This window comes from Bemisia tabaci, chromosome 4, assembly GCF_918797505.1.
Source record: "Bemisia tabaci chromosome 4, PGI_BMITA_v3".
NCBI lineage: Eukaryota > Metazoa > Arthropoda > Insecta > Hemiptera > Aleyrodidae > Bemisia > Bemisia tabaci.
In genome coordinates, this window is record NC_092796.1 from 23,518,701 (window position 1) to 23,546,353 (window position 27,653).

The 27,653-nt window shown below is 37.4% G+C and overlaps 2 protein-coding genes across 4 annotated transcripts; one reads left to right on the forward strand and one right to left on the reverse strand.

The window, feature by feature from the left end:
- Window positions 1-332: 332 nt before the first annotated feature.
- On the forward strand, window positions 333-10,179 carry LOC109039010 (TBC1 domain family member 20). 3 transcript variants are annotated; one of them, XM_019054320.2, is made up of 8 exons: window positions 333-929; window positions 1,862-2,106; window positions 2,692-2,885; window positions 3,518-3,752; window positions 4,163-4,272; window positions 6,080-6,230; window positions 7,109-7,267; window positions 8,359-10,179. In XM_019054320.2, the coding sequence occupies exons 1-7, from the start codon at window positions 728-730 to the stop codon at window positions 7,244-7,246; spliced, it is 1,275 nt and encodes a 424-aa protein (XP_018909865.2). In that variant the 5' UTR covers window positions 333-727; the 3' UTR covers window positions 7,247-7,267; window positions 8,359-10,179. The 3 variants fall into 3 exon arrangements, with proteins under 3 accessions (XP_018909865.2, XP_018909866.2, XP_018909867.2); XM_019054321.2 differs by lacking the exon at window positions 7,109-7,267 and having other exon boundaries at window positions 334-929; window positions 6,080-6,256; XM_019054322.2 differs by lacking the exon at window positions 7,109-7,267 and having other exon boundaries at window positions 334-929.
- A 133-nt stretch (window positions 10,180-10,312) lies between these two features.
- LOC109039011 (uncharacterized) lies at window positions 10,313-23,696 on the reverse strand. The gene is made up of 9 exons (XM_019054324.2): window positions 23,538-23,696; window positions 16,606-16,712; window positions 15,819-15,998; window positions 14,610-14,796; window positions 13,524-13,883; window positions 12,517-12,725; window positions 11,759-11,944; window positions 11,180-11,318; window positions 10,313-10,662 (listed from the first exon to the last, which is right to left on the reverse strand). The coding sequence occupies exons 1-9, from the start codon at window positions 23,554-23,556 to the stop codon at window positions 10,520-10,522; spliced, it is 1,530 nt and encodes a 509-aa protein (XP_018909869.2). The 5' UTR covers window positions 23,557-23,696; the 3' UTR covers window positions 10,313-10,519.
- Between the last annotated feature and the right edge of the window lie 3,957 nt (window positions 23,697-27,653).

Genomic DNA, 27,653 nt, shown 5'->3' on the forward strand with positions numbered 1-27,653 from the left:
TTTCAATGTTGTAGTGCCAACTGCACAGTAATTACTCGCGTCTTTACACAGTTTTGAATTAATGTTTGCCTCTTTACTATTAGACTTTCAGTTGTTAGCGAGAATGAAAATATCTTCCAATAATCCAATTTTTATTTAAAAAAATTCAGAAATCAGCGTGGAGGAATATAATACTAAAAATATAATAGAAACATTGGACAACATTTTGTAGGAAATCTTTTTTCCCTTTTCCGCACACTTGTTTGCATGTTTGCCAAGTTATCTTTTAAAATTTGTTTTATTTTTGCTTATTTTGCATACTTTTATTTTATAATCGACACATACTTGACAACGTTGATGCAGAAAAATCGTAAACATAGGAAATGTCAAAATTATCAGTCCGTATCAGTGTTTATTGAGGATTTGATTAAATAATTTACTTTCTCCGTATCAATATTTTTCTCATTCCTAATGGAAAATCGATAATCGAATTATCGTAGTCAAATTTCTAAGTGGCATTTGTGTCAAAAGTTTTACAAGCTCTTGTTATTCTCCTTCCCTCGTTGTTGTGCTCTCTCTCCATCCTTTAAAAACGCATCCATTCTCTTTTTGTAATAGCTATTATCAGTGGATATTGTAAATGATTTTACTCGGTCTATAATTCGTTAAAAATGATCATCGATCAGTTTAATTCTCAATTCTTCCATTTCTTGCTGCACTAAGCACTTATCGGTAGTCAGCATTAATCATGCCCTCTGTGTGCGATGACATCATCGATGCTGAAGTCAACGGAGAACCACCCCCAGGAGACTTCCAAAAATTTACCGATGAACAGGCAGAGGCTGTAGAAAGGAAACTTCTGAAGCGAAAGCAGAGGTTGTATCAGCTTATAGCGAAATCAGACTCCAAAGCCTTGCGAGAAGAGGCACTTCAGCATGGTCTCATTGATGGTAATTTCTCTAGAACTCTATAATATGTTTCACTCTTTCTAATCAAAGTGAATGTAGATCATGTTTCATTACTCAAATGAACATTAATAGTCATACTTTTGGATCATTTTGTCGCTTCTCTGACTATGAGGCGCACCTTCATCGATAGATGAACCCAGGAGAGCATTGAGTTATTAGTTATATAGATGAAAGAGTTCATCGCAAAGTGTTGTTTCGTCCTTTATGTCAGGAGGGTGATGATTTTTTCTGTAAACCTCTATCAATTGAAGTACTGTGGAGAGACAATTGCAACAAAAATGACCCACACTTCGTATTCCTTAAGACTGGTAACCAAGGCAACTCATCATGATACTTCCATGTCATTTTAAATGCTGTAGCTTTCCAGTTATCGACGGTGACCACGTAGTTTGGCTTACGATGTTGTAGACTTCATGTCATACTTTGTTTTTTAAATGGAAAACTACTCAATGTCAATTCTTGAGAACTTTTGTGTCTTTTCCTCTCTATGTGAGGAAAACTCTGGGAAAATTTCAAAAAATTATATTGATTTGTTCTCCTTCAAAAAGATATAATGGAAGCTGAGATTTGTAAACGCCGCAAACGAGATACGTGGTCTGGTAGTTTCACCGTCGTTATGTGGCTGCTATCAGCAACAAGATGAATCATAAGTGATCGATAGTAAGGGCGTGGGTCAGTAAAGAAAGTGTGGTTGTTCCGTATTTTACAAGGCTATAGCACTTGCCTATCTTACTTGCATTAAATTTTTATTTGGCTTTTCCATGACTTACCCAAGTTCAATGGCACTTTACTTAATTGGCCTTTACAAGCAGCCCCTATTGAATAAAATCATTGAATTTTCAGACGGTCATTACTCTCATATACCTGGGTTTTATTTTTTTTCCTACTCATTTATTTGTCTATTTAATCTATAGATGATGTGCGGTCAAAAGCATGGCCACTGCTCTTGGATTTGAAAGATCTACCAGACTGGGATAATATCTCTGGTGAGGAGTTAGAGAGGCACCATGAGTATAACCAAGTAGTTTTAGATGTTAACCGGTCAATCAAACGGTTTCCTCCCAGTATCGAAGATTCAAGGAGAATTGCCATTCAAGATGAGTTGATAGCAACAATAGTTACAATTCTTTCAAGAAATCCTGGGCTGCACTATTATCAGGTAAGTATATTTGAGTTTCAATGGGCACTAAATAAATATCAGCTTGTGTTGCAAGGGAATCATTCTCTCAGACTGCTGAATTTTTTTTGACAAATTAAAGAAAAAATTGGAGGTGAATCAGAAGAGGGAGGTAACAGAGCCCCTCTATTAAAAATATGTCAATTATACATATGTTTGTTCTGGTGCCAGATGTAAGCAAATTACTTTCATTTTGGTTTTTTTACAAGCAAGAAACTTAAAATGTATTAGTTGTCATCTAATGTAAACATCAAAAGCTAATTTCTCTCCCAAAAGTTAATTTTCTTCAGCTATAAATTCCAAGAGAAATCTTGATAAGGAGGTGTCAAGTGGTATTTTAATTTTTATTCTGCCCTAAAAACTTTTAATCTGAAGGTAGGATTTTATAATGCAGAAATATATTAAGAAAAAGATATTTTTAGTTGATTTGAAAAAATTATATTGTGAAATCTCCATAATAGGCATTACTTTATTATGTACACACTGTAAATCTTTTATTTATCGGGTAAAATTTTGTATCGGCCGTAGGTTGTCTTAGTAATTTGGATTTTTTGTTATCTTTCACAGGGTTTTCATGATGTAGCTGTTACTATTCTATTAGTTGTTAAATCAAAGATGGCAGGTCACATTATTGAAAAAATTTCGACAGAGCATTTAAAACCATTCCTAGAGCCAACGATGGAGAGAACCAGCAGTCTCCTAGAATATATTTATCCAATACTAGAAAAAATAGACCTTGATTTGTGCAAGCACTTAGACAGGTGAGTTTTCATTCTCTTACATTTTTTTTCTAAGAGGTTGTAATCTTTCAATGAGCCTCAGTAAAATTACCTGGGAAAAGGGTGTTAAATAGACCTGCAGCACCAATTCCCCTTCCATTGCAAACCAGGGAATAACAATCCTCTTATAATTATTTCAGAAATGAATGCTCCGTTCAAAGTTTAGGCAAATAGGCAAAATGCCTATAAGAATCAGAAAAATCAACAGATTCTGTACTAGATCTTGAGAGAACGTGAATATTGTATAGGTGTTGTATGATTCTTTAAACTCGGACGTAATGTTGTTAGATTGTGCGTGGGCAGTTATCTTAAATGCATTAGAATCTTCGCGATGTCTTGCCGCGCCGGCCGGTAAGAACACTGAAAACAGTGGATTCTCAAATCCGCTGTTTTTACAAATAACATGGTTTTCAGTTCATATCTCGCCGAAAAATTACGCTGGAAGTCTGAAACTTTGCACAGGCATTCTTAAGGGCTCCAGAATTTGAAAAAAGCGTTTGCCCTAAAGATAGCGGATGTCAGCGACCGCTATTGTTACATGGGTGTCCTCAAAAGGGATAATTTTTTTCCATCTTGTCTCTTTAGTTGTTGAATCATTTACTTGAATGTTCTAGATCTGGTGTGGGGACCATTTTCTGTCTACCATGGTTCATAACATGGTTCAGTCACACAATAGAAGTGTACGAGACATTAATGCGCCTGTTTGACTACTTCCTTGCCTATGATCATAAGCCTGGAACTGAATTCCTGTTGCCATTGTACTTGATAGTCTCGATTTTGGAGCATTGGAAAGATGACATTTTAGAACAGGAATGTGAAATGGCGGCTCTGCATTCATTCTTCTACAGGGTAAGTTATCCTCTGACTTTTTCTCTTACACTATTGCAAGAATTTGAAAAAAACCCCAAAAAATATATCTTAGAGGTAATCAGAAGTTCAGAATCTTTGTTTTTACCATAGTTTTAGATAAATAAGGTTGTCAGACTGTGGTTGATCCTAAAATTTAAAATTACTAACTGCTTGGAGGGACACTCAAAACTTACTTAAATCAATTTGCTCTGTTTTGAATGTTAGATGCCACCAACAATGCCTCACTCGTGTATCAATTAGGGCTGATATGCAGTAGAAACCAAGCCTGGCAAAGTTGTGAAACCTTTCCCATTGAAAATTTTGTTTGTCCAAACAGGATTTAATTTTTTTTAGTACTCAGGTTTCTCGTAGTATCTTTTTCTGATTTTTTGACTACTTGTTTCTTTCAGCCTTTGGACACACTTGATTTTGAAATGTTGTTGAAAAAAGCTGACAGGTACTACCACAGCTACCCTCCAGAGAGTATGAAAAGAGCTGTCGAAAAGCGCATCAAGGATAAGTAAGTCTTTTCTGTTTAGTATGAAATAAGAAGCAACATCGCCACACTATTTGTCATATCTGTATTTTAATAGCATAATTTGATTTCCTTCTTTAAGTGGGGCACTATGCATAGTACGAAGTAAAGCACTCCGTAAACGCTTTCCCTTCAAATTCTTTTGTCGAGAATGATTCACACAAGGAAAAGTTTGAAGATAAACTTATGAAGAAAATGTAATTGTTGAAAATTAACATCAGTGTTCAGTGCACACATTACCATGTGGCCTATGTTGATTTCCAAACTTTCCACTGTATGAATTGTCTCCTCCTTGAAATTTTGAAGGGGAAACATATAACATTATTCCTTAATTAATACCTTATCTGGTGGCTCAGTTTTTTCAGTTTTTGCATTTCAGTTTGTTTTTACTATAGTAGCTTAACTGAATGATGCTACCACTATCCCTATGTTTTCTGCCCTTCCTTTCCCATGATGGTCTCTCATATAAAAATTATATTTGGACTTTATTGATGTGTCCACTTCGTTTTACCTTAAAACTTTGATGAGGAATTAGCTTTGGTGCTTAATGTATTACATTTTCTACCGGCCCATCGTCAATTTTTCACCTCTTACAAAGTTTTTGTTATATTCTCCTCAGTTCGTCTCTTCCAATAGTTGCCTTTCTATGATTACCCTTTATTTTCGTCTCGAATTTTAAGAGCATAATAAACAAGTGAAGAGAAGTGATACTTAAGCATGATATATCGATGAAGTGTTTTAAGGGGAGAAAAATATTGTTTGAGTCAGCAAACGTGTTTTGCACCAACAAGTACATATTCAAGTACTTCTTCTAAAACTTACCAGTTTACTCACAAGGTGAACAAGATACTGTCCTTTCTCTACTACATTTTGTCTTTAATATTTTAGGATTTTCCTATTTTAACACCTCTACTTTAATAAATCTATCTGTCTTCCCTCATTAGTGTGCACCCTTTTCCTATCTGTTTCCTATCCTTTTCCTATCCTTTCTGTATCCTTTCCAGGCACACAAAGCGGTTATTTGCTTGGATAACCAATTTTGGGAACCAAGCACATCAAGCCATACCATCAGCTGGGGTGGTTCTGCTTTATCTATCTATCTTTCTTTTTTTCTTTAAACGAAAATAGTGAGTGGTTTTTCAAGCTGTTAATTTTAATTAATTTTTGTTCAGGGAAGGTACAAAACAGGGTTTAAGTTCAATTGAATGCCTCCCCAGAACATTAGAAAATAAGAAGAGATTGTAAAAGCTGCGGAGATGAAAGGAAGGTTTCGATTCATGGGAAAAAAATTTGAGAAGTTTCTGAAGTTTTTTGAGATAAAAATCATCACTCATTTTTCACAAAAATCAACTAAAATGTGCATCTGAAATTGTTTAAGAATTCTTTCAATTCATTTTCTTTCGATTTCTGTAATTCTTTAAATTTAATATAACTGATAGTGCTTGAAGGAATACTACCCAATGTAATAAAAAGTAAGAATGTGCAATTTTCTAGCTTCATGTCATGATATCATCCTTTAGACAGGGTAAATAAACGTTAAATTTGGAACAAAACTGATCAGAACTTTTCTGTGGTGAGAAATAGAAAGGGGTAAAGGCGTGGGGTCAAGGACTTTTTTATATGAGAAGATCTGTAGAAGTAAGTGGAACAACTCATATTTCAAAGTGATTGAGGGGTAACGGCAGGTTTTTAGCCTGTATGTTTGTCTCATCAAGTTGTACGATTTTATGACCTGATTGAAAAGTTGCCTCCAAGAATGTTTTCTTTAATTTCCGTTTGTCTTTATTCGCAGGGAGGAAAGACAGAGACTTGAGGATCTGGAAAGGAAGGCTCTCAGGGAAAGGAGACTAAGACCAAAAGCTCCGAATACACCGTGGATGCGAAGACTAACAGTTGTTGCAATTGGTGTAGTTTTCGTCCTGTCGTCCGTGTACTATGCGCGGGTAAAGTCTGGCAATTATCGTTTTTCGTTAGTATATTTGATTCCTTTTTTGTCACTGGTCTTTTCTGTGTTATCTTAGCTTTCCATCTCAATTTGTTTGATTCGAGTAAAAACAGTTTTGTACCTTTAATAATGGGTGAAAGTCAGAAATGAATTTTTTATCTAACTCTTATTTCAGGATTGAAGCAGTTTAGAGTAACACTGCCGTGCTGAGGAAGAACGCCGTATGAACCTTCAGACATTTCCAAATTTCCTTCGATAAAAACCGAATTTATAGGGAAAATTATGAATATTTTTTCTCAAAATGTTCAGACAGTTTTATACGCAATTGAACCTAAAATATCTAAAAATTTCAAAGAAAAATGTGCATGAATGTCATCCAAAATATGTTTTTTATTGAGGGAATTTTAGCAACTCTAGTATGTTCATATGGCGGTCTTCCCTAGCACGGCAGAATTTACGTCTGGCACAGTTTCATAACGCACAATTCGATTAATTTTTGAATTTCAGTAAGCATAGAGTGTGTCAAGAAATTTTTTTGAAGTATGAAATTATTGGAGTTAAAAAAATTTTCGTCCCCTTTAAAAAGGTGAGCCTTTTTTTAATGAAGGTTTTTCAATATGGAATGCGACAGCATCTGTGGATAATTTCTGACTTTCACTTCCTGTCATTAAAAATGCAAAACTAATCTCGATAATAGGAAGCAAAAAAGAACAGGGTTTCCAGTGATAAAGGGAACTAAAGGGATCTGTGAATAAATTGGGCTTCAAAATTGCAATTTTTCGGAATGGTATATAATTTTATTAAAAACTGCAAAGGAGGGGAACAGTCTCCGAAAAAAAAGTAAACCTCTCACTAACTGTCAATTTTCTCTCATAGGCTTTGTTGAGCTGGATAAAATCAAGGGTGCTCTCTGTTTGCAAATGCAAATGCATTGAAATGCCTATCAGCAATTGGCGTACAAGAAATAGAAGAAATGCTGTTGCGCCAGCAGAAACTGAGCTAGTCGGGCAATAGTAGTAATTCGTAACAGTAGAAGTGAGTATGTATAAATTCAAATGAATGCACTAATTTTCTTTGGCACAACAAGTGAATTCACCTTATTTTTCACGGATTCAAATCACAGCATAGATCAGTAAAATTTTTAATGCCTCCATTTGCCAAAATTAGGACAGATGTCCTTGGAACTACGTACTGGAAACCCTGTTTTTATTAGTGTTATTTCTCGAAGAACCAATTATTGACCTATGTATAAGAACCCTTAATGATCCCTTCCTCAACGACCCATTTTCCCATAAAAGTAGATGTTAGCTCTAAAGAGTCAACCTCCATTATTGCATTATTGCACCTCCATTATTTTAATCCAAGAAGTCGTAATATTTAAACTGCAATTATTTAACTAATCTGTTCCGTGAGTTTTCTCAATATTTATTGTTTGGTGTCCTTTTTCTCATGATGATTTATTTGAAAAATTAAAACAGAAGCAAAGTATTACGTTTGTGTTCCCCTATCAGTGACATTAAACATTTTTTGGAGGTAGGGGTTTGCCCCCAGTTAAAGTTTCTTATGAGGTCCACATCTCTAAATACTGTTTCCAAGAAAAAATTCAATCTTTTTAGAAAACATAGCCTCTGAGATTTTTTTTCCAAGCCTAATTATTCGTTATCATCATTCTGGTGATACTCAACTTAATCATTAGCTGTTAACCGATTTATACTCAACTTAATCATTAGCTGTTAACCGATTTATTTCTTCCAAAAATTTCCAAGCAAACAATATGAGGAGAGTTACAAAGATTAAGTTCAAACGAGTAACAGTTGAAAACTCTAACAATTTAAACTGAGAGAAAAAAATTAAAAATGGGAACTAGTTTGAAAAGTTGTTTTACCTATCATCAGCCTTGCATTTTGTCATAATTATAAAATTTTGAAGCGACAGGCGTAAAGTTTTTAAGTTATAGACTTTTTCCATTCTTTATCGAAAAATGTTCATTCAAAGGCATTGCAAAATTTTCCCTAAATAATGTTCGCAAATGTTTGTATTCTCTTGTTCTGGAAAGTCTCTTAAAGTAAACTTCATTAAACAGGGCACCTTCATATAGTTTCAACAGTCATTTTATTTTGTTTTAGGATGGCTCAGATTTCAAATATTTTACGGAATCACTCTTACCTCTGGACCTATTTGCATAACGAACTGGAAGAGACTTGAGCGCTACAACCCATGTGACCTCTCCACTTTTCTATGGATGGAGGCGTTTATATTTCCCAAGTATTTTTTTACTTCCATCATTTTTAGCAAATTTTTGCTATTGACTCCTCCAAGGTATGATAAATGATTATACAATACCAAGCCGTGAGCATCAAAGAAACAATCTGGTTCTGCATTTTTATTTTCAGTGTACTCATCCTCTTCAGGATTACTGGGTTTGCATGTAAGAAAGCTAACATCGTAGGAGTATTCATTATCAATAATCATAAAGTTCAGCTGTGTCTCATACGCAGTCCAGAGATAAGTTGTTCAGCCTGAGACAGAATTTTTTTCTTTTTTCGAGTACTCAGTAAAATTATTGGGGGCTCTGGGCAACCAGTTTGTCTTGCGCAGAGAAGACTTGACAAGTCATGAATTGAAGCATTATTTTGAAAGTTTTGCATGCAAACTATAAAAGAAAAAAAAATTGTGGAAAAGTTGGTAATCAATCTCGAACAATGTAACATTGACGATTGTGATTTGTATCCACAATTTTAAGAGTCTGCTTTTAAGTTTGAGTTGTCAGCATTGTGTTTGCTTGGATTTAAAGTGAGAATGTGTAATCTGGTTTTATTTAATTCTTTGCTTGCTGGAGCAGAAAACTTGAGAGCATACTGCCTCATAAGTTCGTACCCAAAGCTTGATAGAATCAGGTCTTTTCCTCTTTCTTGGAAACTCAAATCCAAGTTTTGTGAAGCTGTTTTTTTTGTCTCGAAGGTAAACTCTTAATCATGGGTAATGTTAGACTCGGGCAGGTTTGTTTGATTTGTTTTGGAAATTGCAGTATCAAACTGTGAAGTAGACTTAAATGCAACCGTAAATATCAGTGAAATTTGTGAAATAGGAAATGTGAAGTAGGGTCATGAATTTGGTACACTTGAGTAATGAGATCACAGTATGATATTATTCCTCACACAGATCTCACCTTTAAACTGGCTCCCAAGCCCTACTCAATAACTGGTCTGAATTTCCTATTCATACTCATAAGCGCTACCCAGTGGCTTTCAGAATTTCAATTTTAATAGCTCTAATTGCTTGAACTTCAAGCCAAAGTTTTAAATGTGAATATAATCTGTGATGAAAATAATTTATTTTCACGATTCGCTCCAACGAAAGTAGAGCAGTTTGAATCGTTTGCATTTTTTGTTTTGTTGATTTTTGTTTCGTTTTTATTTTTTTCTATTGGGCCTGGTAGCTGAATAAGATTTACAGCTTTTGTTTTTAATTTCAATTCTCTTTTTTTGAGAATTAGCTTGTCAACTCAGTATGCAATTGAGAGTAAAAAAAAACATTTTTTTTCTCTCTGAAATGGAATCAAATCTCTTTTTTTTTCAAATATGATCAAGAAAAAATCATACAGACTTTTTCCATCATTTGATCAAGAACACTTTTATTACACCTTTCATTCGATTTAAATTGAATATTTACGTTGAAATTAGTCATAATCATGAAGAGAATCTGCCTTCATTAATTTCAATAGAACTAAGGAATTTTTAGGTGAAATCAAAAGTCTGCCTTTAGATTTTTTGAACTTAAGTGGCCACTTTTCATCAAAAGTTTTTATTGTGCATATTTTTATTCTACCTCTGAGCTGGCCAAAGTATGTGTTTTTATCACCATTTTTTATTTTCATAAAATGTGTATTGTCTTGAAGTGTGTACGTGATTGTTCTCAAATGCAAATTAAAGGACTTGAAAAGAGAATATTATGTTTTACGTTTGAAAAACCCATAGCCATGAATATGTCTTCATAATAATTAGACTTTATTTCATAAATGAACTCTCAACCTAAAATGAAGAGGGATCAGAAGGCAGGAAGTATCCATGTAACAGGAAATTTTTTTTCAAGTGGAACTTTTATTTTTTGAAATTGGATGTATTTGAGATCACAAAACTTTTCTTTATTATACAACAACTAGTCTAAAATATAAAGTAAAGTTTGATTTTTGTCAAGTTTAATCTAATGATTGCTTCTACAAACAGGCATTTGAACGTTATTGGCGGTGTCTGGCGTAAACATTTCTTAACTTTTTTCAGTAATCCTTCAGTTTTTGTACCTTTCGGAGGGGTTTGCAATTTTTCCTGCAGAGATGATAATGTTCTCTTGATGATCTCTTAAGAAGAACAAGAATGGGTGATCAGCATAGAATTTAACGGAGTAAATTGATCGCAAAGACAAAGCAGATGCTGGAACAGAAAAAGGGATAACGATTACTTTAATTCCACTCCTGAATCCATTTTCTGTGCGTGATAGTCCCAGTATTAAAATTAATTATTGGCATACTTTATTCAACACGTGGAAAACTTTCAAGAATTCCAAGTAAAATTAATCCCACCCATGAAAAATTTTAGCTGGACACTTCCAACTTCAGAGCTTGTTGTATTAATTCTACTTTTATCTAAAGAGACACTAAATCCTTTTTTTTTAGTCCTGTCACAAGTAATTTTTTACTTATTGTTAGTGATTTTTCTAAAGTCAGAGATGTGTTTAAGTCTCTTTAAAGTTTTGGGATAGAGAGCAAATACTTTATTATGTCATTAGTTACGCTCATTCAGAAACTCTTACGGATAAATACTCAGGATCTTACAGTTAGCTCAAAATATTGCAGGGTATTTCAAGGGAAGAATTGCTCTGTAGCCAAGTGGGTTGAAGAAATATATCCACCCCTTCTATTTTACAGAAATAAAACTATATTTTACTTACCTGTAAGTAAGTTAGTAGATGATGAGTCCTCGTCCACTTTTATAGTTACCAGTTGCACCAGCTCATTCAAAAATAGGCCTTCGTCTGGTGACAATCTTGATAAATCAGCATCAGTCGAGAAAATTGAAGATATCCCACTCTGAAAGATAACAAAAATGCTATATAAGCTCGACAATTCCAAAATAGAAGAAATAGGAAAAATTGACTCCTCCTCTCAGATAATTCTCTCAATTTTTGGTGACAGGGATGTGACAAAAACGATCTGCATCTATTCAGAGTTATGTGTGGCAGTCGTTTTGTTCACAATATTTTGTTGAAAAAAAAGTTCGAGAATTTTTGATATCATGATTTTTAAGAGTTGAGATTTTCAAAAGCAAACATTGCAAGCCAAAAAACCTCAAATTCCTCTCAACCAAAGATATAGCACACTCAAGTAGTAGGAAGTAAGTAGTCACGTTTCTTTCTGCAAAATGTTTTTGTCGATTTCAGTACAATTAGTCCTTAGAATTGTAACGAGCAAAGGAAGAAGGAAGGTTGAGGTATTTTCTTCGAAAATAATCTAAATAACATAAAGCGTACCTTTTTTAAAATACTGACTGGTTTGCTTATTGCTCTAAAATCAAACTTAGGTAGCCGCACGGAGACAGGTTGTACGGACATTTGTTTGTGCAGGTTTCGAAGAGAATAGCCTGACAAATCTGCAACTAACTTTGACAGCCCTCCTCGAGTCCTTGGTAAAAGAATCAGCAGAGAATATCGACCTCCCTGAAAAGAATAATAAAATCAATATTTATTCTTTGTCAGTCAGATGAAAAATTAAAAATCTCTTAGAGCCATGAAATAACTTTTGAATATGTGCTTATGACATACTTTGTATTGAAAACTGAAAGCTGCTAGCACTCCAATATTTTCTTGTGTTGGTATTCAGCTGAAGGAAATTCATAAAAAAATGTTGATGTTGGAATGAGCACTGAGAAGTCCGCAAGAATAACCTATTTTTAAGATTTTACTCCGCTTTTTTCGATTTTATTTTTGTAGTTTGTTCCAGCAACTCAATTTTGGTGCTCTTCCATCTTCATAGCTTGGATTTATCTTTTAAATTTTCTTCAGACCAATACTGAGCAAATTCTATGCCGCATTTTCTTAGCAAATGGCTCAAAATTCCATGATATTACCCAATTAAAACAATTAAGTTGCAAAATTTCCGCAAGAGCAAGATCCCTTCAATTTAGTAACAGCACTTATTTTTACAATTTTATGAAAAAAAATAGATTCCCCTGCATCAATGAGCACTCGCTGCAGTTTCGTTGCTTCAACTTTGTATCACAATGCCTTACCTCATACGGTAGCTCAATTGCCTTAGCATCTAAATCTGTTAATTCTCCATACTGGAAGTTTCCTAATGCGTTCATCATTTCAGCTGGTAGTTTCTCCTTCTCACTTGTATAAAAAACACCATCAGTTTGATTCTTAGTCGTTTGGAAAGGTGTCACAAAAGACCCCTTGAAGTAAAGACCGTTGAAAACTATCATTTTTGACTGAATATCTGAAAAAGAAAATTGTTTGGATTTAGCATCGGTGCATCGTAATGCATCTTAGCCCAGTTATGTTTGCTTTATCTTCATGACAAGAATTACTTTACAGTAAAATGAGTGATGCTAAATATTGCTGCAATCTTTGTCGATGTTTTACGATAATTCTATTATTTTTTTTTTAAGTGACCCATCTTCAAAATATTATTTTTAAAGCTACAAACAGTTTAAATGAAGCAATATTCCTAATTTCTTATTCATTTGTAAATCCTGTTGCCTGCTGCTGCAGCAGGCATCTGTATTCATTGATAGCATTCACCAATGGCGATGGGAATAAGCAAGTGCGTATAAATGTCAAGCTAAAATTTTTGGCCTGCTACCGTGCTTAAGATTTTGTTAGATCGGCATTGATTTTCCATCAGTGATGGTCTAATTCTTATTATGAGCACAGAAGGACATATAAAGTCATACATTCAAAATTGTTAACATGCTGGTCGTCTTATATTCAAATATAGCACCCACTCTCTATGACGAATCAGCAATGGGTTGAACAATTTTTCATCCTAGAGAAATTTTCCTTATAACAAGCGGCACTGTGATTATTAGGAAATTTAAGGGGCTGGACGATTTCTTTGTCATAGGAAAATTTTTGTTCTAACAGGTGTTGTTAAAAAGAGAGAGAATTGAACAAATCTCTGGCTTCAAACAATACAGCACGTTTCAGAAAATGGAACCACATTCTGTTTGTATCTTCCCTCTTCATCATTTACCCTGTAAAAAAGAGGTTATCAAAGCAAATTATGTATACTTACCATTGCCATTCTTGCTACCAAGTTGGTTCGCAGAGATGCCCATCAACTCTTGTGGTTGGCTAAACCTCTTCTGACGCAAGTTGATTCCCAAGAATTTTTTTGCCAACCTGAGAATTCGCTCATTTTCTGCTCGCCTTGCTGCATCAACTTTTTCTTTTATCTCATCCTCTGGTTGCACCTGTTTCTTAATTATTTTCTCAGATTCCTTCTCTGGTTGGGGATGTGCAACCTCAGATCGTAAATGTAATTTCTCTTGTTGCGCTTGATCCCTTTCTGTAGTGGTCTCCTGAGGGAGGAGTGGGTAGAGAGTTGTACTGTGCCTTTTGTCTTCAGCCAGCAAGTCCTCGTCGCCAGAACTTCCTAAATATTTCATTTTCAATTAGCAAAAGATGGCCAGAGGGGGTAAAAAATTTTTTGTTCCAAAGTCCAAAGTTCCTTTAATGGCAAATCAATGATGAAATTCCCAAATCACATCTTAATTGCGGTATTTTAAAATCTCTGCTCCCATTTTGTATTTTTGACGGAGAACATATCAACATCATTTCTTGATTTTTCCACAGAAATTTCTTCGCACGGAGAAGGAAAGTCATGAAGGTTTTAAAGAATTGACGTTGAGCAGTTTTCTTTTCAAAAAATAAAATGTCACAGGAGGTCTCCAACGTCACAAACTGAGATACGTGGTCTGGTAGTTTCACCGTTGTTATTATATTCAATAATTTTCAATGACTCGCTTGCGAGAGTTTTCAACTCTCATCAAACCCTTGGGGTCACTCACTTTAATTTTAGTACTTAACAAAATATTGAAAGCGAATTTTAAACAAAAAAAAAGTTGCTTTAAAAGCAATCAAATATTCGTATTAAAAATGAGAAACGGTGGTAGTTAAGAGTTTAAAGAAGCCAGCCAGAGAGGTCAATAAAACGTATTGAACTGAGATTTTTTTCTATGAAAATTCATTAAATGAAATCATAAATTGGGTTAAACATTAGGAATCAAATCTGTTGCAGAATGCTGTAATGAAAAAAAATTTAGGCGAAAAAATCAGGAAAACCACAGAGCATTCCAAGTAGAGCGAAAGAATAGACAACCTTCTGATGTTTCTGTGCTGCTTTCGTAGGAAATTTCTATTGTTCCCTCCTCTTCTGGTCGTTCAACACTCTTGACCTCTGTCAGATAGTTCTCCAACAATACCTTCCGGTATTCATCATGGACCGATATATTCTTGTAGATGTAGAAGTAGGTCTTGAATTCAGGCTTGTTTAAAGTCTCTTTGTCCTGAAATTCGATAGTTCAATCATCATTTTTATTAAAAAGAAGGGAGAAAAAGTTAACAGCATTCACTAGTATTTTTTTTCGCTTTTCCTAAATGTTTATGTGTTTTAGGTATGAAACTAAAAAAGGAAAAAACAAGCAGGTTTCCCAAATGATTTTTTTTTTACAATTCTTGCTGTTGTTTATTTTTTGAAGGACATTATTCTTTGAACTTCTCACAGAATAATTTGCGTAGGATGAAGAAAAGTCCATAAAAATTCCAAGATGCAGGTATTATCAGCAATAGTGTATGTATTTATCTTCAGTCTTGTTTTGAAAAAGTAGATGTAAAAAGAAATCTCCAATGTAGAGATACATGTTCCTAGATTCCCACCATCTATACAGTCTAAAACTTCCAGAATACTTAATTACACAATAGAAAAAATGTATATGTGGGAAGAGAAATGACCTATTCCTGCAATTTTTGATAATAAGGACTGCATCTATAAAAATGTAGAGTTTTTTGTTGGTATTTTTCGATACATATCTAATCATTTTTGGTTTACCCAAGTTTATGGTGATGTTGTCTCAGGTCTTGCATTTGTAATCTTTCCAAGACAGCAGATCTGAAAATTTTCATGCCTCAATCTGAATTTTTATCTTTGTTACCCAAGAGAATTTTTGGGTTAAAATAAAAACAAAGGCTGTTTGGTGCCCTTTGCAGAATTGAGATGAGCACTTTTCTTGTTTTCAAAATTGAAGCCTGCTGAAAAACAGCAAAGGAATAAGGTGGTTTGATTTTGTGAAATTTTTTGTATATCAATCAATCAGTAATGATCAATGAGAAAGTAACTATTAATTTTGAAACGTTTCTTTTTAAATGTGTCATCACCAGGTAATATTTGTACATTTGCTGCCTCCTTTCTTAGTAGGTAGGCTTTTCCGTAAAATTGATCAGATTACTTACCCATTAAAATACCTAATCATCTGATAAAATTTATTGGATTTGAAATTTTATTTAAATTAAAAAGAGGTTGATCACTCACAGTCATTCGCTGCAGGACAGTTTTAAAAGTCTCTCGAACCACTGTGTTATCTACTGGGAATTTCAGAGTGGATACTATTTCTTCTCTAGTTTTTCCCACTGCACCCTCAGCTAAAATTGCTAAAATCGTTGAGTAGCCAAGTGGTGAAAACACAAAATTTGAAGTGTCATGCTCGTAACCCTGAAAAATGTAAAAATTGTAAATATTGAGGTATTTTATTTTTTTATTTTGAAACTCTTATACTTACCTTTGTGAACCTAAGATGTGAAGATATTTTTCAACTAGTGGATTTTTGTCATGCTGCCTTCAAACATCTGAATTTATACCCATGTTTGAGGCTATTTTCTCTCTCCTCTCTCTCCCCCCCCCCCCCAGACCTCTTTAACAGTCAGTCTTTATGGGACAAATTAACCGTGTCAGCTGTTGTTAAAATTCAGGCCATTGAGCTGTATTACAACTAGTTGTATTAGCAGTTTAGGAAAATTCGATGAGCCAAACAGGTAATATAAAAGTGACCCAAAGAATTAAATAATGGAAGTATATGTTATGATTTTACAATAGAATATATCATTCTGCGTCATTGTTTGGAAAAAAATGTTCTCTAAACCTCTAATTTTTGTACAATGAGCTAGCTGTAGGTATTGCATTGAACACAGTGATTACGATGGGCCAGTTAATTCAATTTTAAAAACTAACAAAACAAGCTTTAAGAGCAAAGAAGTCATTTTACATAACAAAGTTAAACAAAGCCGTTTTCTTACTGATCATAAGCATCTTTCAATCTCACCTTCAGAATGGATGTTGCGAGGTCATTGCTTCCCTCTCCAATGAAATGACCCTCTAGATTTCGCCGCGGTAGTGAAATGCAGCTTTGTAGGCAAGCCAATAAAGTTACTATCGAACAAAAGAGAGACAAATGTATTTTATTAATTTATATATTAAGTGTGCATTTTAAGTATGCTTTAGCTTGGATCTACAGAGGGTTTGCACCTCAAAACGCTCCCCAGTAAAATTTCCATAGTTCTAAAAATTAGATAAAACATTTAAACCATGTTCTTCCTAAAGATATTGTCAGCAAATGAGTTATCGTCATGAAAGTAGAGAGAGCCGCTCTGAATTTATGCTATGTATTATTAGCGTCGCAAATTGAGGTATGAATGTTTTTTATCTCACCGTCGGTGATGAGAAAATGTGTGACTGCGCGCGCGCTATGAGAGTGTGATTTCAGCGGAAATTGTGATCTTCTACCATAAAGTCGAAGCCACACTCTTGAAGGCGTTCTGAGCAACTATTCCGTCACAGAAGTATTGCACAGTATCAGACGGAAATGCAGGCGCACTAACTTCCGTAAATTGACTGTATCGTTTACTGTTGCGCAGAGTCCTACCTACTGATCCTACGACACACAGTGCAGTGTCCCATGGACAAAAATCGAAAATTCGACTTTGTCGGATAATAAAAATGACCGCTGGATTGAAGAAATGGATGGATGGGAAGAAAAAATTCGTAGTTTCTTGACACGAAAACGCTACTGGAGTGGAGGGAGGGGGAGGGGAAATCACGGAACCTGCGCGGATGCACGCAATTAGCAGAGATCCAGCAGCGGGCATCATATGTTATGACGGGTGATAACTGAAATTACTCTACTCAGAACGGAAAAAGGTAGAATGTTTAGGTATAAGGTAGGTATGTTTGTCGATACAAAAACTATGTTGATCATTTTAAATTCTTAAATTAAGGGCCTCTCAGTCCGGTCTTCCGTTGATGATGCCAAAAATTCGATTTATTCTATATACGCATCTTCAAATGTAGATTAAAAAAATATATCAAAATATATCAACGCAATTTTTTGATATGTTGTTCAGAATACCTTCCAGATTCAGAATATGTTTAGTTTTTAGCCCTAAAGACCCCTAAATCGACGGAATCGTCATTTTTGTGACCTCAAGTCAGGGCTTAGGCGCGCACTGCGCGGCATATTGGCTTGTTTTTATAACAGCCATACGGGAAACCAAACAGAGCCAGTGTGCATGAGTTGCATTAATACTTGTTATTGTGACAAACACATCGTGTCATTTTTTTTATTTTTTTAGCAAATGCGCTGAGGAAAGTTTCAGGACATTTTGTCAACGATTTTTTGTCCGGTAGTTTACGCACTACACGTAAAATAAGCACGGTTGTAACGATTTTTTGTCCGGTAGTTTACGCCTACACGTAAAATAAGCAACGGTGACTTGGTCCAAGCGTTACATTTTAGTCGGTATGTAAAATTATATTGACAATATGGAAATGAGAAATTGAGAGAGAAGGAGGTGTTGTTATGGTTGCTCATTTTCTAAATGAAATGTTATTACTTTCTCCTTTTGAATCATCTTTTTAAATTGTCATCGGTGAATATTTGGTTTTATTTCTATCCTTAAAATATTCGAGGTACAATATACCTTATATATGTAAAGGTACTTTTTTTTATTTTTTTAATTTTTTCTTTACGAAATTATCACTTCATTTTGAAAACATTTATATTTTTAAAACGTGACAAATATTTGTAAAGCCTTTTCCAACATCATCATCCGACATCAATCTCAATAAGCCGCAGTTGTGCCGACAGAAACTGCAAAAATGAATAATAGAGGGGAAAAAACCAAGAAGCACGCAATCTTAGTTATAACCCATTTGTACCTACATCGATCTTTTCGAGTCAAATACGTCAAATTTTGAGCGTTTGGTTGCGCGTATACCTCGCTGCAGCACAATAAAAGCACAAAATGTAAAAGAAAAAATTAAAGTGCTTTGGATGATCATTAAATTTGACACGGAACCACCAATATTTAAAAAACACACATTACTTATATTATTATTCTCCTTTGATAAATTGATACATATTTTTCCCCATCAATTTAAATGAGAATACTCAATGCAAAGTGTGCAAACATTTCAAAATCCTGAGTTAAAAAACGCTGACTATGCGAGTATAAATATTAAAGCCTAACAGAGCGGAGAAGCGGCGTGCTGCCAGCGCGAGAGGCTCTTTGGCGCCTACAAACCTAAGTGGATACTTCACGCATTGCACAATGCTTGAAGTATCCACTTAGGTTTGTGGGCGCCAATGCGCGTTTCGCGCTGGCCGCCCTCCCGCCGTGCGGCGGCGCCTGAAGCAACTATTTCACAACAGAGGTGTAGCACAGTATTATACGAAATTGAAAATATTAGGAATGACAGGCATCCTTTAAAAGTACAGATCTCTCCTCGCAAAATAAATCAAGATACTTATCGTACACTGGAAAAATCTAAGAGCCTTTAGCTGAGGCAAATATAGAGGTTTATCCGGTTCAGGTATAACAAGGTGGGAAAATCTTGAAAGATAATTAAGTCCTGTTACACCAAAGAGGTAAAGAGAGTTTTAGTGAATTTTGTCTCATGGAATTGACGCTCCCCCATTTTTACCAAAACTCTCAACTATATATTATTCTTCGTTGGACCAAACAGATAAAAACCAAAAAACAAGCAAACCCTCATTCTTCCAAGATATTTTACATTTTCATCCAAAAACGTCGCGAGCAATTGTCGTTTGTATTTACATGTGGGCCAATTAACTTTGGGTCTCAACTGGCGCGTGGACCAAAACTCCCGTGCCGAAAAATTGCGTGGACGTAAAGTACTGGAAAAAACAGGTGCGCGGACAAAAAATCGTTGACGAAATGTCCTGTAACCGTGAGAAACAATAATTCAGTGGCTAACTCAGGAAGCAGTTTCATAAAATTACCGGTTCTTATTCGTTTTAATTTCTGTAAAAGCAAAATGATAAAAATCAAATTTCTTGCCAAAAAATTCAATAGAATTTTCTTTTCACAAAGAGAAAAATCTAGGACTTTTAAAGAGATATGTTGGTTTGCAAGGCGCGCACGAGTTTTCAAAAATAAGGAAGTCATATTCATCAGTTCATCTCTTAAAAGGACCAGAGCAACTTCTTTACCTAATCAAATAGGTACTTAATTAACAATGCGTCTTTTCTAATCACTATAGCTTAATTAAAGGGCCTAACCGGCATATCCTTGTATGCGAGGGCGTAAAACTTATCTGGCCGCGGAGGGGGCAACTTTATGGCAGAGTGTGCGAATTTTAGAACCAGACTTTCAGATGCAATTTTTACCGTCAAAATGAAGTTTTCTCTTCGGTGAATCGGGTGATTTGTTGCATCGTTGCATCTGTTAATGCATGTTTCGCATGTCACTCGAGGTGGGTCATTAAAATGGGAGGAACTCCGGCTTGGGCAGAGGTCATTAAAAATACATTACCACGTGTAGGTATTCTATTCCTATGGAGAAGGTGGACTTGCGCCTCCTCATTTTTACAGTAAAGTCTTCCTTTACCACGTAGAGGTTCCGAAAATACAGAGCGCCGTTGCATTGGATATTGAAAAAAAGGAATAAAGTGAAATAGCAAACAAAACCGGTGGTATACTTTGACGACAGGCTTGGAACTAACTATTTGTGGCTTATCCATTAAAGCTCCTATCTGCATTGAGAAAAAATAGGCGCGCACGCTGTTTCTATAAAACAAGCCAGAAATAGTGGTTCCTGGACTCCAGAAGTTCCCTATTGAAATATGCGTCCCGGTTTCTCTCGTTTATGGATAGGACACTGGTAGATATGTCGGAATCTACGCAAAGTAAATCAGATAAGTTTCGGTGCTATCCCTCAAACTGTCGTGTCGTCACCAATTTAAAGCACGCGAAAGTTCAACCAGAACGTTCCGCAGAAACCGTTTACTAAAACTGTACAAAATTGTATCCTTCGATTTTCCACGGGGAAGAAAACAGCAAGGTTACCTAAGTTTCACATTTAAGACCATCAGAGCCAAATTTTATGGGCATTGTGTCGGCGTGTTACCCGAGACCAGTCAGAGCTTCGTCGCTACAAAGTCATTTTGACTGTTTCTGTTCGTCATTGTTTTTATTTTAAAATCCAGCAACTTTATGAATGGACCTATTGAGTTGGTGCTTTAAGTTCGCCTTCAATTTCGAGTGATACTGTGCCACACTGGAATGGTCGAATAGTTGCATCCCGCTTATGTGCGCCGGCTACAGGTCGCGTTCATTTTCAATGTTAAAGGGGGGGAGGGAGAGGGGTGAGAATCCTTAGATAGCAGGGGTAAATATCATCAGATGTCCAAAAATCCACTAAAATTAATCAAAATTACATAAAAAGTGAATTCTCTCAGCTAGAAGGAAGAACGACTCGTACTAGCCCCTCTTGCCTCCTCGATTGACTCTATTCTCGCACTCCAGATGCAGAATTGACAGAATTCCGTCCTAATATTCAAGAATTATTAAGACATCCCTGGAAATCACGAATGTGCCATTGGAATGGAGTGGGTGACGAACGACAGGCCTCAGCACGTGCTGTTCCTAGCGCCAGGGGGGCGGTCCTCCCAGACGAGCCTACGTGGGTCCGTTTAGAGGGATTGGACGTGCCAGCATAAAACGGGTGGGATTTCATAAACAGTAAGTCCTCAGGAGGATGGGGGGGGGGGGGGGTTAAACGCCCCTCCGACCCCTACCCTCTCCGCCCCTCCAACCATGTTTCGATCTTTATTTTCAAATGCATCGGCCACAACAGCAACAGAATGATATTATGACGGGGGTTGTATCAATACAAATTGAAGGCGTCGATTCAATGTGTGATGGTTCAATGTGCGAATGACCTTTCGGTGAACCCGACTTATGTTCCGCACCCGGTCGAGTTGTAAGAGTCCCAGATTCGGCGCGTTCGGTGACCCAGTCCTCAAACGCGGAAGGCGACCGGCATGAAGTCACAGTTCTTTCCTCTTCTCTTTCCTCTTTTCTTTCTCATAGCTCTTTTCTCTTTTCTTTCCTCTTTTCGTCCTCTTTTCTCTTTTCTTTCCTCTTTTCTTCCTCTTTTCCTCTTTTGTTTAAATCGTGGCATCAACATACTTTCGATTTACCGATAATTTTAGTTTCCAACCGAGGCCCGTCTGTAAAAATCCAAGAATCAAATAAGAGTTGTCTCGACATGAGCTCTGTTATACCAGTTATCATTGTTTTTGGCATTTCCGGTTTTCCACGAAGTTTCTGACACACTCGTCATGGGACATTGAATAAAGGACGATTCTCTCAGCATTTTCACCAAAGCGAATTGAATATTTTAGAGCAGCAACCTCTCGTACGATCGTTTTTCTAGAACACACAGGTATTTCAACCACCTCGCATATTTCAAACTTGTCATTGCACTTTCAATCATCAAACGAAAGCGACCGACATGTTTTTTCCTTGAATGTTAAAAATACACCTGATCTAAATTTCTTAATGAGAATCAACCGAATTTTAGAGAAAAACACCTAAGTATCGTTAGGAATTAAAATATGAAAATTCTGTGATTTGCAAATCGCGATGCACGTGTTAAAAACTTTCGTGGGTGCAGCGACCGGCGATCGTTATGCCCACATGTAGGTATTTTCTAGGCAATTTATCGTAGTATTTGCAATAGCAGTCCCCCCTCCTCCCCAAACATAAATAATTAAACTGAAGCTTATTCAGTCAGGGGATGCGCCGCTTGCCGATACGCGGCCCAACCCCCGAGAGGACGCTTCGCGCCCTCAAACATTTTCACATCCTGATACATTGCAAAAAATTTAAGAGAGCGGCCGGTTCATCCAGAAGTCCTTGCCGATCGTCATAAAAACTGGCCCGGTAGATTTCAAGGATGATGCAGGTATAACAGAAACTCAAAATCTTTAGTTTCTAGACGTAAAAACTTTTCAATCACGCAACATTAATTAAGAATAAACCTAAGAAAATATTTAAAGCGAGCTGGCTGCCGAAAACAAGAACAATCATTGAAATCAGTCCGGTACAGACCTACCTAAATCTCAACGAAATATGTCAACAAATTAATATTGATGTGTGATGATGTCGAAGTGCAAATATATTGATGAGTAAGTTCATAACTGTGAACGTAAGGAAGGGGGGGGGGGGGGGCTTGGACTAGGCCACTTCTGAGGAAATTCGAATTCGCACTCTTTATTATTGAAATAAGTGTTTGATATTAAGTAGGGGTGTTAGGAGAACAACGCGTGCAATGACATTGAGGAGTGTGAAAAAAACACTGATTTACCGAAAGACGCGCCTGTTTCTCAATTCACGGCACTACGGCGTATTATCGAAGACTAGTAAGAATATGCAATATGATCCCCAAAGCGATAACAATCAGAACACATTAAAATGAAATGTTGGGAACTGAACAATTGGCCCTGCCCTGCATTATTTATTACACGGTCAGTTTCAAGATTGTCACCAACACTATGCTACTGGTACGCAACTTGGAAGGTGCTAATTTTGTATCAAAATATGAATAAAAAAATATATTAGGTACCAATATTTCTAGTCACCAGTATTGGTGAGCGTAAATAAATTACACTGATTTTTTCCCCTCATCCCATGTTTTATCTGCGGGAGAAAGTGGAGTTCTAATTTTGATTTTAAAATTTTAGCACTGCATGCTTTAAAATTCATCCCCCCTCCCGTTTTTATTACACCGAAGTTTGGGTTTAACTTTACGCGGAATTTCCGATTTTCCCAACCGTCGGTCGTTTGAAAACAAGGAGAGATCACAAACCCGCCGCGGCGAGAGAGCACGATAGCACGAAAATAAACCAAAAAACTTTAAAAAGAAACACGTCGCAAAAAACACGGAAGTTTACCTGCGAAGAACCAGTCCATGGTCGAGCGTCTATCCAACTCGGAGCAGAACCTTAATCTGAACTTGACCTCTGGTTCTGCCTTTACGAGTGGCCGGGGGACGCTCCCCGTCGCGGCGTCCGGGCGTCCGGCGTCTGAAACCGGCGGGGCGCGATGCACAAAACCCCCCGCGGATCGCCGTCCCCCCCCCCCCCCCCCTACCCGACGCTGCGCCGCGGAGAGAATGGTCTCAGCATCCCGTGCACAAGCCACGGAGATGACGAAGGATTATAAGCTCCAGTCTCACGATCGACTCATCGTTCGGATGACCAAAGGTCGTAACTGCACCCAGAAATGAGCCCTGGAAAGAATTGAGCTATACGGACATCAGGGTCCAACGCGAAGTGTAGATACGTCATTACGTCAGGAGGGCGACGAACTCCTCCGGTGCGCTCGGACGAACTTTTTCTTGGGAGGAATACAAGGAATGGGTCCGAGGCGCAGTAGCGTAGCCAGCCGAGGCTAGTTGTGTTAGTCGCAGAATCATGTTTTGATGGTTTAAGTATGTAAGTTGACAAAAAGTAGTAAGATCGTCTGAACGCCAAGTTTCTACGTCAAATATTAACGAGTGTCATATGATGATCCAAGCCCCCCCCCCCCCCCCCATTCGCTTAAAAGAAGGGAAGAATGAAAGGAGGAAGGAACGTAGGAAAGAGGAAGAAAGGACGCTTGTAAAATTGACTCAAACTGCATATTAGATGCTATAAAATTTCGAAAATTTTATGAAGGAAGCCCCCGGACCCCCCTTCACCCCCTCGTTCGATGTGTCTAGATCCGCCATGACGGAGAGAAGTATCACTCATCGAAAAACACCTCGCATAGCGTCATACACCACGGTTGTGCAGACCATGATTTCCTCCACCTTGGTCTTATCAATTTATCAGTATCTCACACATTTGCACCGATTGCTCGAAGTAGAAGACGGATGAAACCAAAGTGGAAGTAACCATGGTACACACTACCGGGGCGGATGACGTCATTCCCTGTATGTCCGATGCAGCTGATAATGAGCCACTAGTGTGACGAGCAGAACACCTTCTTGCCTACCCTACGAATTGAAGGGGCAGTAGGAACAACTGATAAATGTAATCTCTCTGCGCTTCTCTGCATCTCATGCCGATGGAGCTTCTCCTCACTATCTCGTCTAAATACATCTGAAATCATAGGCGGGTCCAAGGGGGGGGGGGGGTGCGAACGGAGAAAAGAGGGACGAAAAAGAGGAGAAAGCAAGACGGAAGAAACGAAGAAAGAAGAAGTATGGATGCTTAAAATTGGCATTTATTTATGACAAAATTGACTCAACTGCATGTTACATGCTTTAAAATTTCGAAAATTTAGGGGAAGCCCCCAGACCCCCCATTCGAAGTGTTTGGATCCGCCATGTCTGAATTTCGGGTCAGGATATTTGCGGATTTTGTAAACTGGCAACATTGTATTTTCTCCATTTGAACCCGTGGAAATGTATCGATTCTTGGAGAGGCCAGGTGCTCCGACAAGAATCGATTATTTAGGATAGGTTTAAATGGAGGAAATCCGGTGTTGCCAAATTGCTGGATCCGCCTCTGGGTCAGGACAGATGTGCCGAAAAGATCGCGCATCCATCGAGGAAAAAGTCTTTTTCTCGAAAAGGCAGAGGCAGAACCCGGCAACGAACCTCGTCGAGCGTTCCTAGAGATCGAGAGCGAGCGGTGGAAACTGAGGCGGCTTCGTAGCCGACTAGTCGTCATCCAAGAGGTCAGTCACCCCACCCGTCCCAGCGGGGGAGGAGGAAGGGGGTCGAGTCGTCCATACCGGTTCTCCAGCCCGGACCGCGCACGATGAAACCCTCCCAACCTTACTATGGAAACAAACTCACGAGCGATTCATTTATTTTGTCCTCTCGCCGTGTTGCCGGTCCCCTTTTGACACGCATCGAACGGGGAACAAAATGACGTCATTGCTTGGACGTCATCAAAGAAACAGAAGGGATTCAACTCCGGAGGGAAGTTTTACAGGGTGTCTACCGGTCCCCAAAACTCGCCAATGTCCCCGATTTCGGAAGGGTGTCCCCGATATCCCCGAAAGTCCCCAATTTCCTTGTTCGGGTCCCCAAAAAATGACGAGAATCGTCCTAAACACCGGCGTTTTCAAATTTTCCCGCCAACCGCGGCGGCGCGGTATGACCTGGAATAAAAAAACTGAAGTGTTGCTTGGTTTTTCGTAAGTTTTCATCGGTTCAACATGACTTGTAAAATTAGTCGTATAAAATACGCTTTTTAACGCTCTAACTAGCTCCCCTCCTCTTATCATTTCGGGAAAAAAGTCCTCGATTTTTTGGGAAAAAAAAACACCCCTAAAAGTCCCCGAAAGTCCCCAATTTTGGTTTTTCATAACTGGGTGACAACCTGTTTTATAATGAGGTGGTCCACGATGTAATTTCATGGTTACGCGTTTTAACAAAACTCGTTTTGTCGATATCGAAGGAATCGGAGGTGAATGCATTCTCCAAGGAGGCTGACGATCATATCGATGAGGGTTGATCAATTATTTGCATGGCTGTATTCATCAATTTACTGCACGCTGAAGATCATTTTTTATTCTTTTTTCTTTCTTCAATTTTTCGTCAACCATGATGACACAATAAAGATCACAATGACTTTTAGCGCTCAATATGAACTATATTAACTTTTCTGACACTTGGAAAGAGGGCGAGGGGGTGCTACACGCCAGAGCCAGATTTAGGATTTTTGGGTCTGTAGGAGCTGTCTGCAGCACGGGTCTCCCCTATATCTTCCGTCCTCACTTCCTTGGGGAAAGTATGGGGGTGCATGCACCCTGTCTCCCAGCAAAGAGGGAAGGGGTCCAGAAAAAGTTGAAATTTCAGCCCCTACCAGAGGGAATTTGAGGAATTTTTGGCACACAATATAGAAGAAAAGAAGGAGGGATATTCATGCCGAGAAATACATTACTGTGCATTTTTTGTCGCATGAAGTGACTTTTTGTGGATTTAATTTTGAAAATTATGAAAGATTTAGGTAGAACTACCCTTCCGTTAGCAATGAATTGATAAGTGGTTGAAATCAAGATAATATTTTGGTCATCCTCATAATGCTGAAACGTAAGCGAGCACTGTCCCATCCGCTGTGACAAGATAAAGTTGGACCTTAAACAGGCTGTTTAAGGTCAAGGCCTGCTGTTATTTTTGTAATGGTGGGACACCTCCATTCCGTTCCGTGGGGGTCCGTCCAGTTCTAAAGGAGAGCTTGTGGGATTTTTTTTATCTTCAAAGGAAAGGCGTGTAGAAAAAATTTAAAAAAAATTGAGTCGTCTTAGGAGCACTTTTAAGTTGTACCTATTCACCGAAAAATTAATCAAATCACAATTGAGGACATTGCACCAAGAACAACCTATAACTGGAAACCGCGTTTTGAGAAAAACGCATTTAAAGTTTTGTTTTTGATGTACTGCGCAGACTTTTCTATGCAGGTACCCTGTTTTGGTGTTTTTGGGTGACCTAACCCTTCTACTGAAGGATGCCGGGTAGATTTTGCGATACATTTTGGGTTTACACTCTAATATATTTAATTTAAAAAAGCGGTTTATAGGTCGTTATTACGTCCAACAGTCATTTTGGTGGCAATATGCAGTATAAATCATTTTAATCACGCATGATTAACGCAAAATAAAAGAATATCGATGGTGAGTATAGAGAGGGGTAACTAGCACATTATAGGCCCTTAAATTTATAGGCCCGTATTACGCCCAACAGTCATTTTGGTGGCAAAATGCGAAGTATACATTTTTGGAGGAAAGGATAGTTTGAGAGGAGAATAAATTATTTCAATAGCTCGTTTTTCTGAAATAAAAACAAATCTTTATAAAATGAGATCAAAAAATCGAGCCATCACTATCGCCGCGCCGCGCCGATGCCCGCTAACCGAGAATGATAAGGCCGCGCGTATAGGTCGTTCTTGCACCCATCGATCCAGAGGCCTGACTTGCCTCGGAAAAAAAAGGTTTTTCGACCTCGAGACGTTACCTATCTATATTCTATCGCTACCACAGCATAGTCCAGGGTACGTAGAATCCGAAAAGCAGAT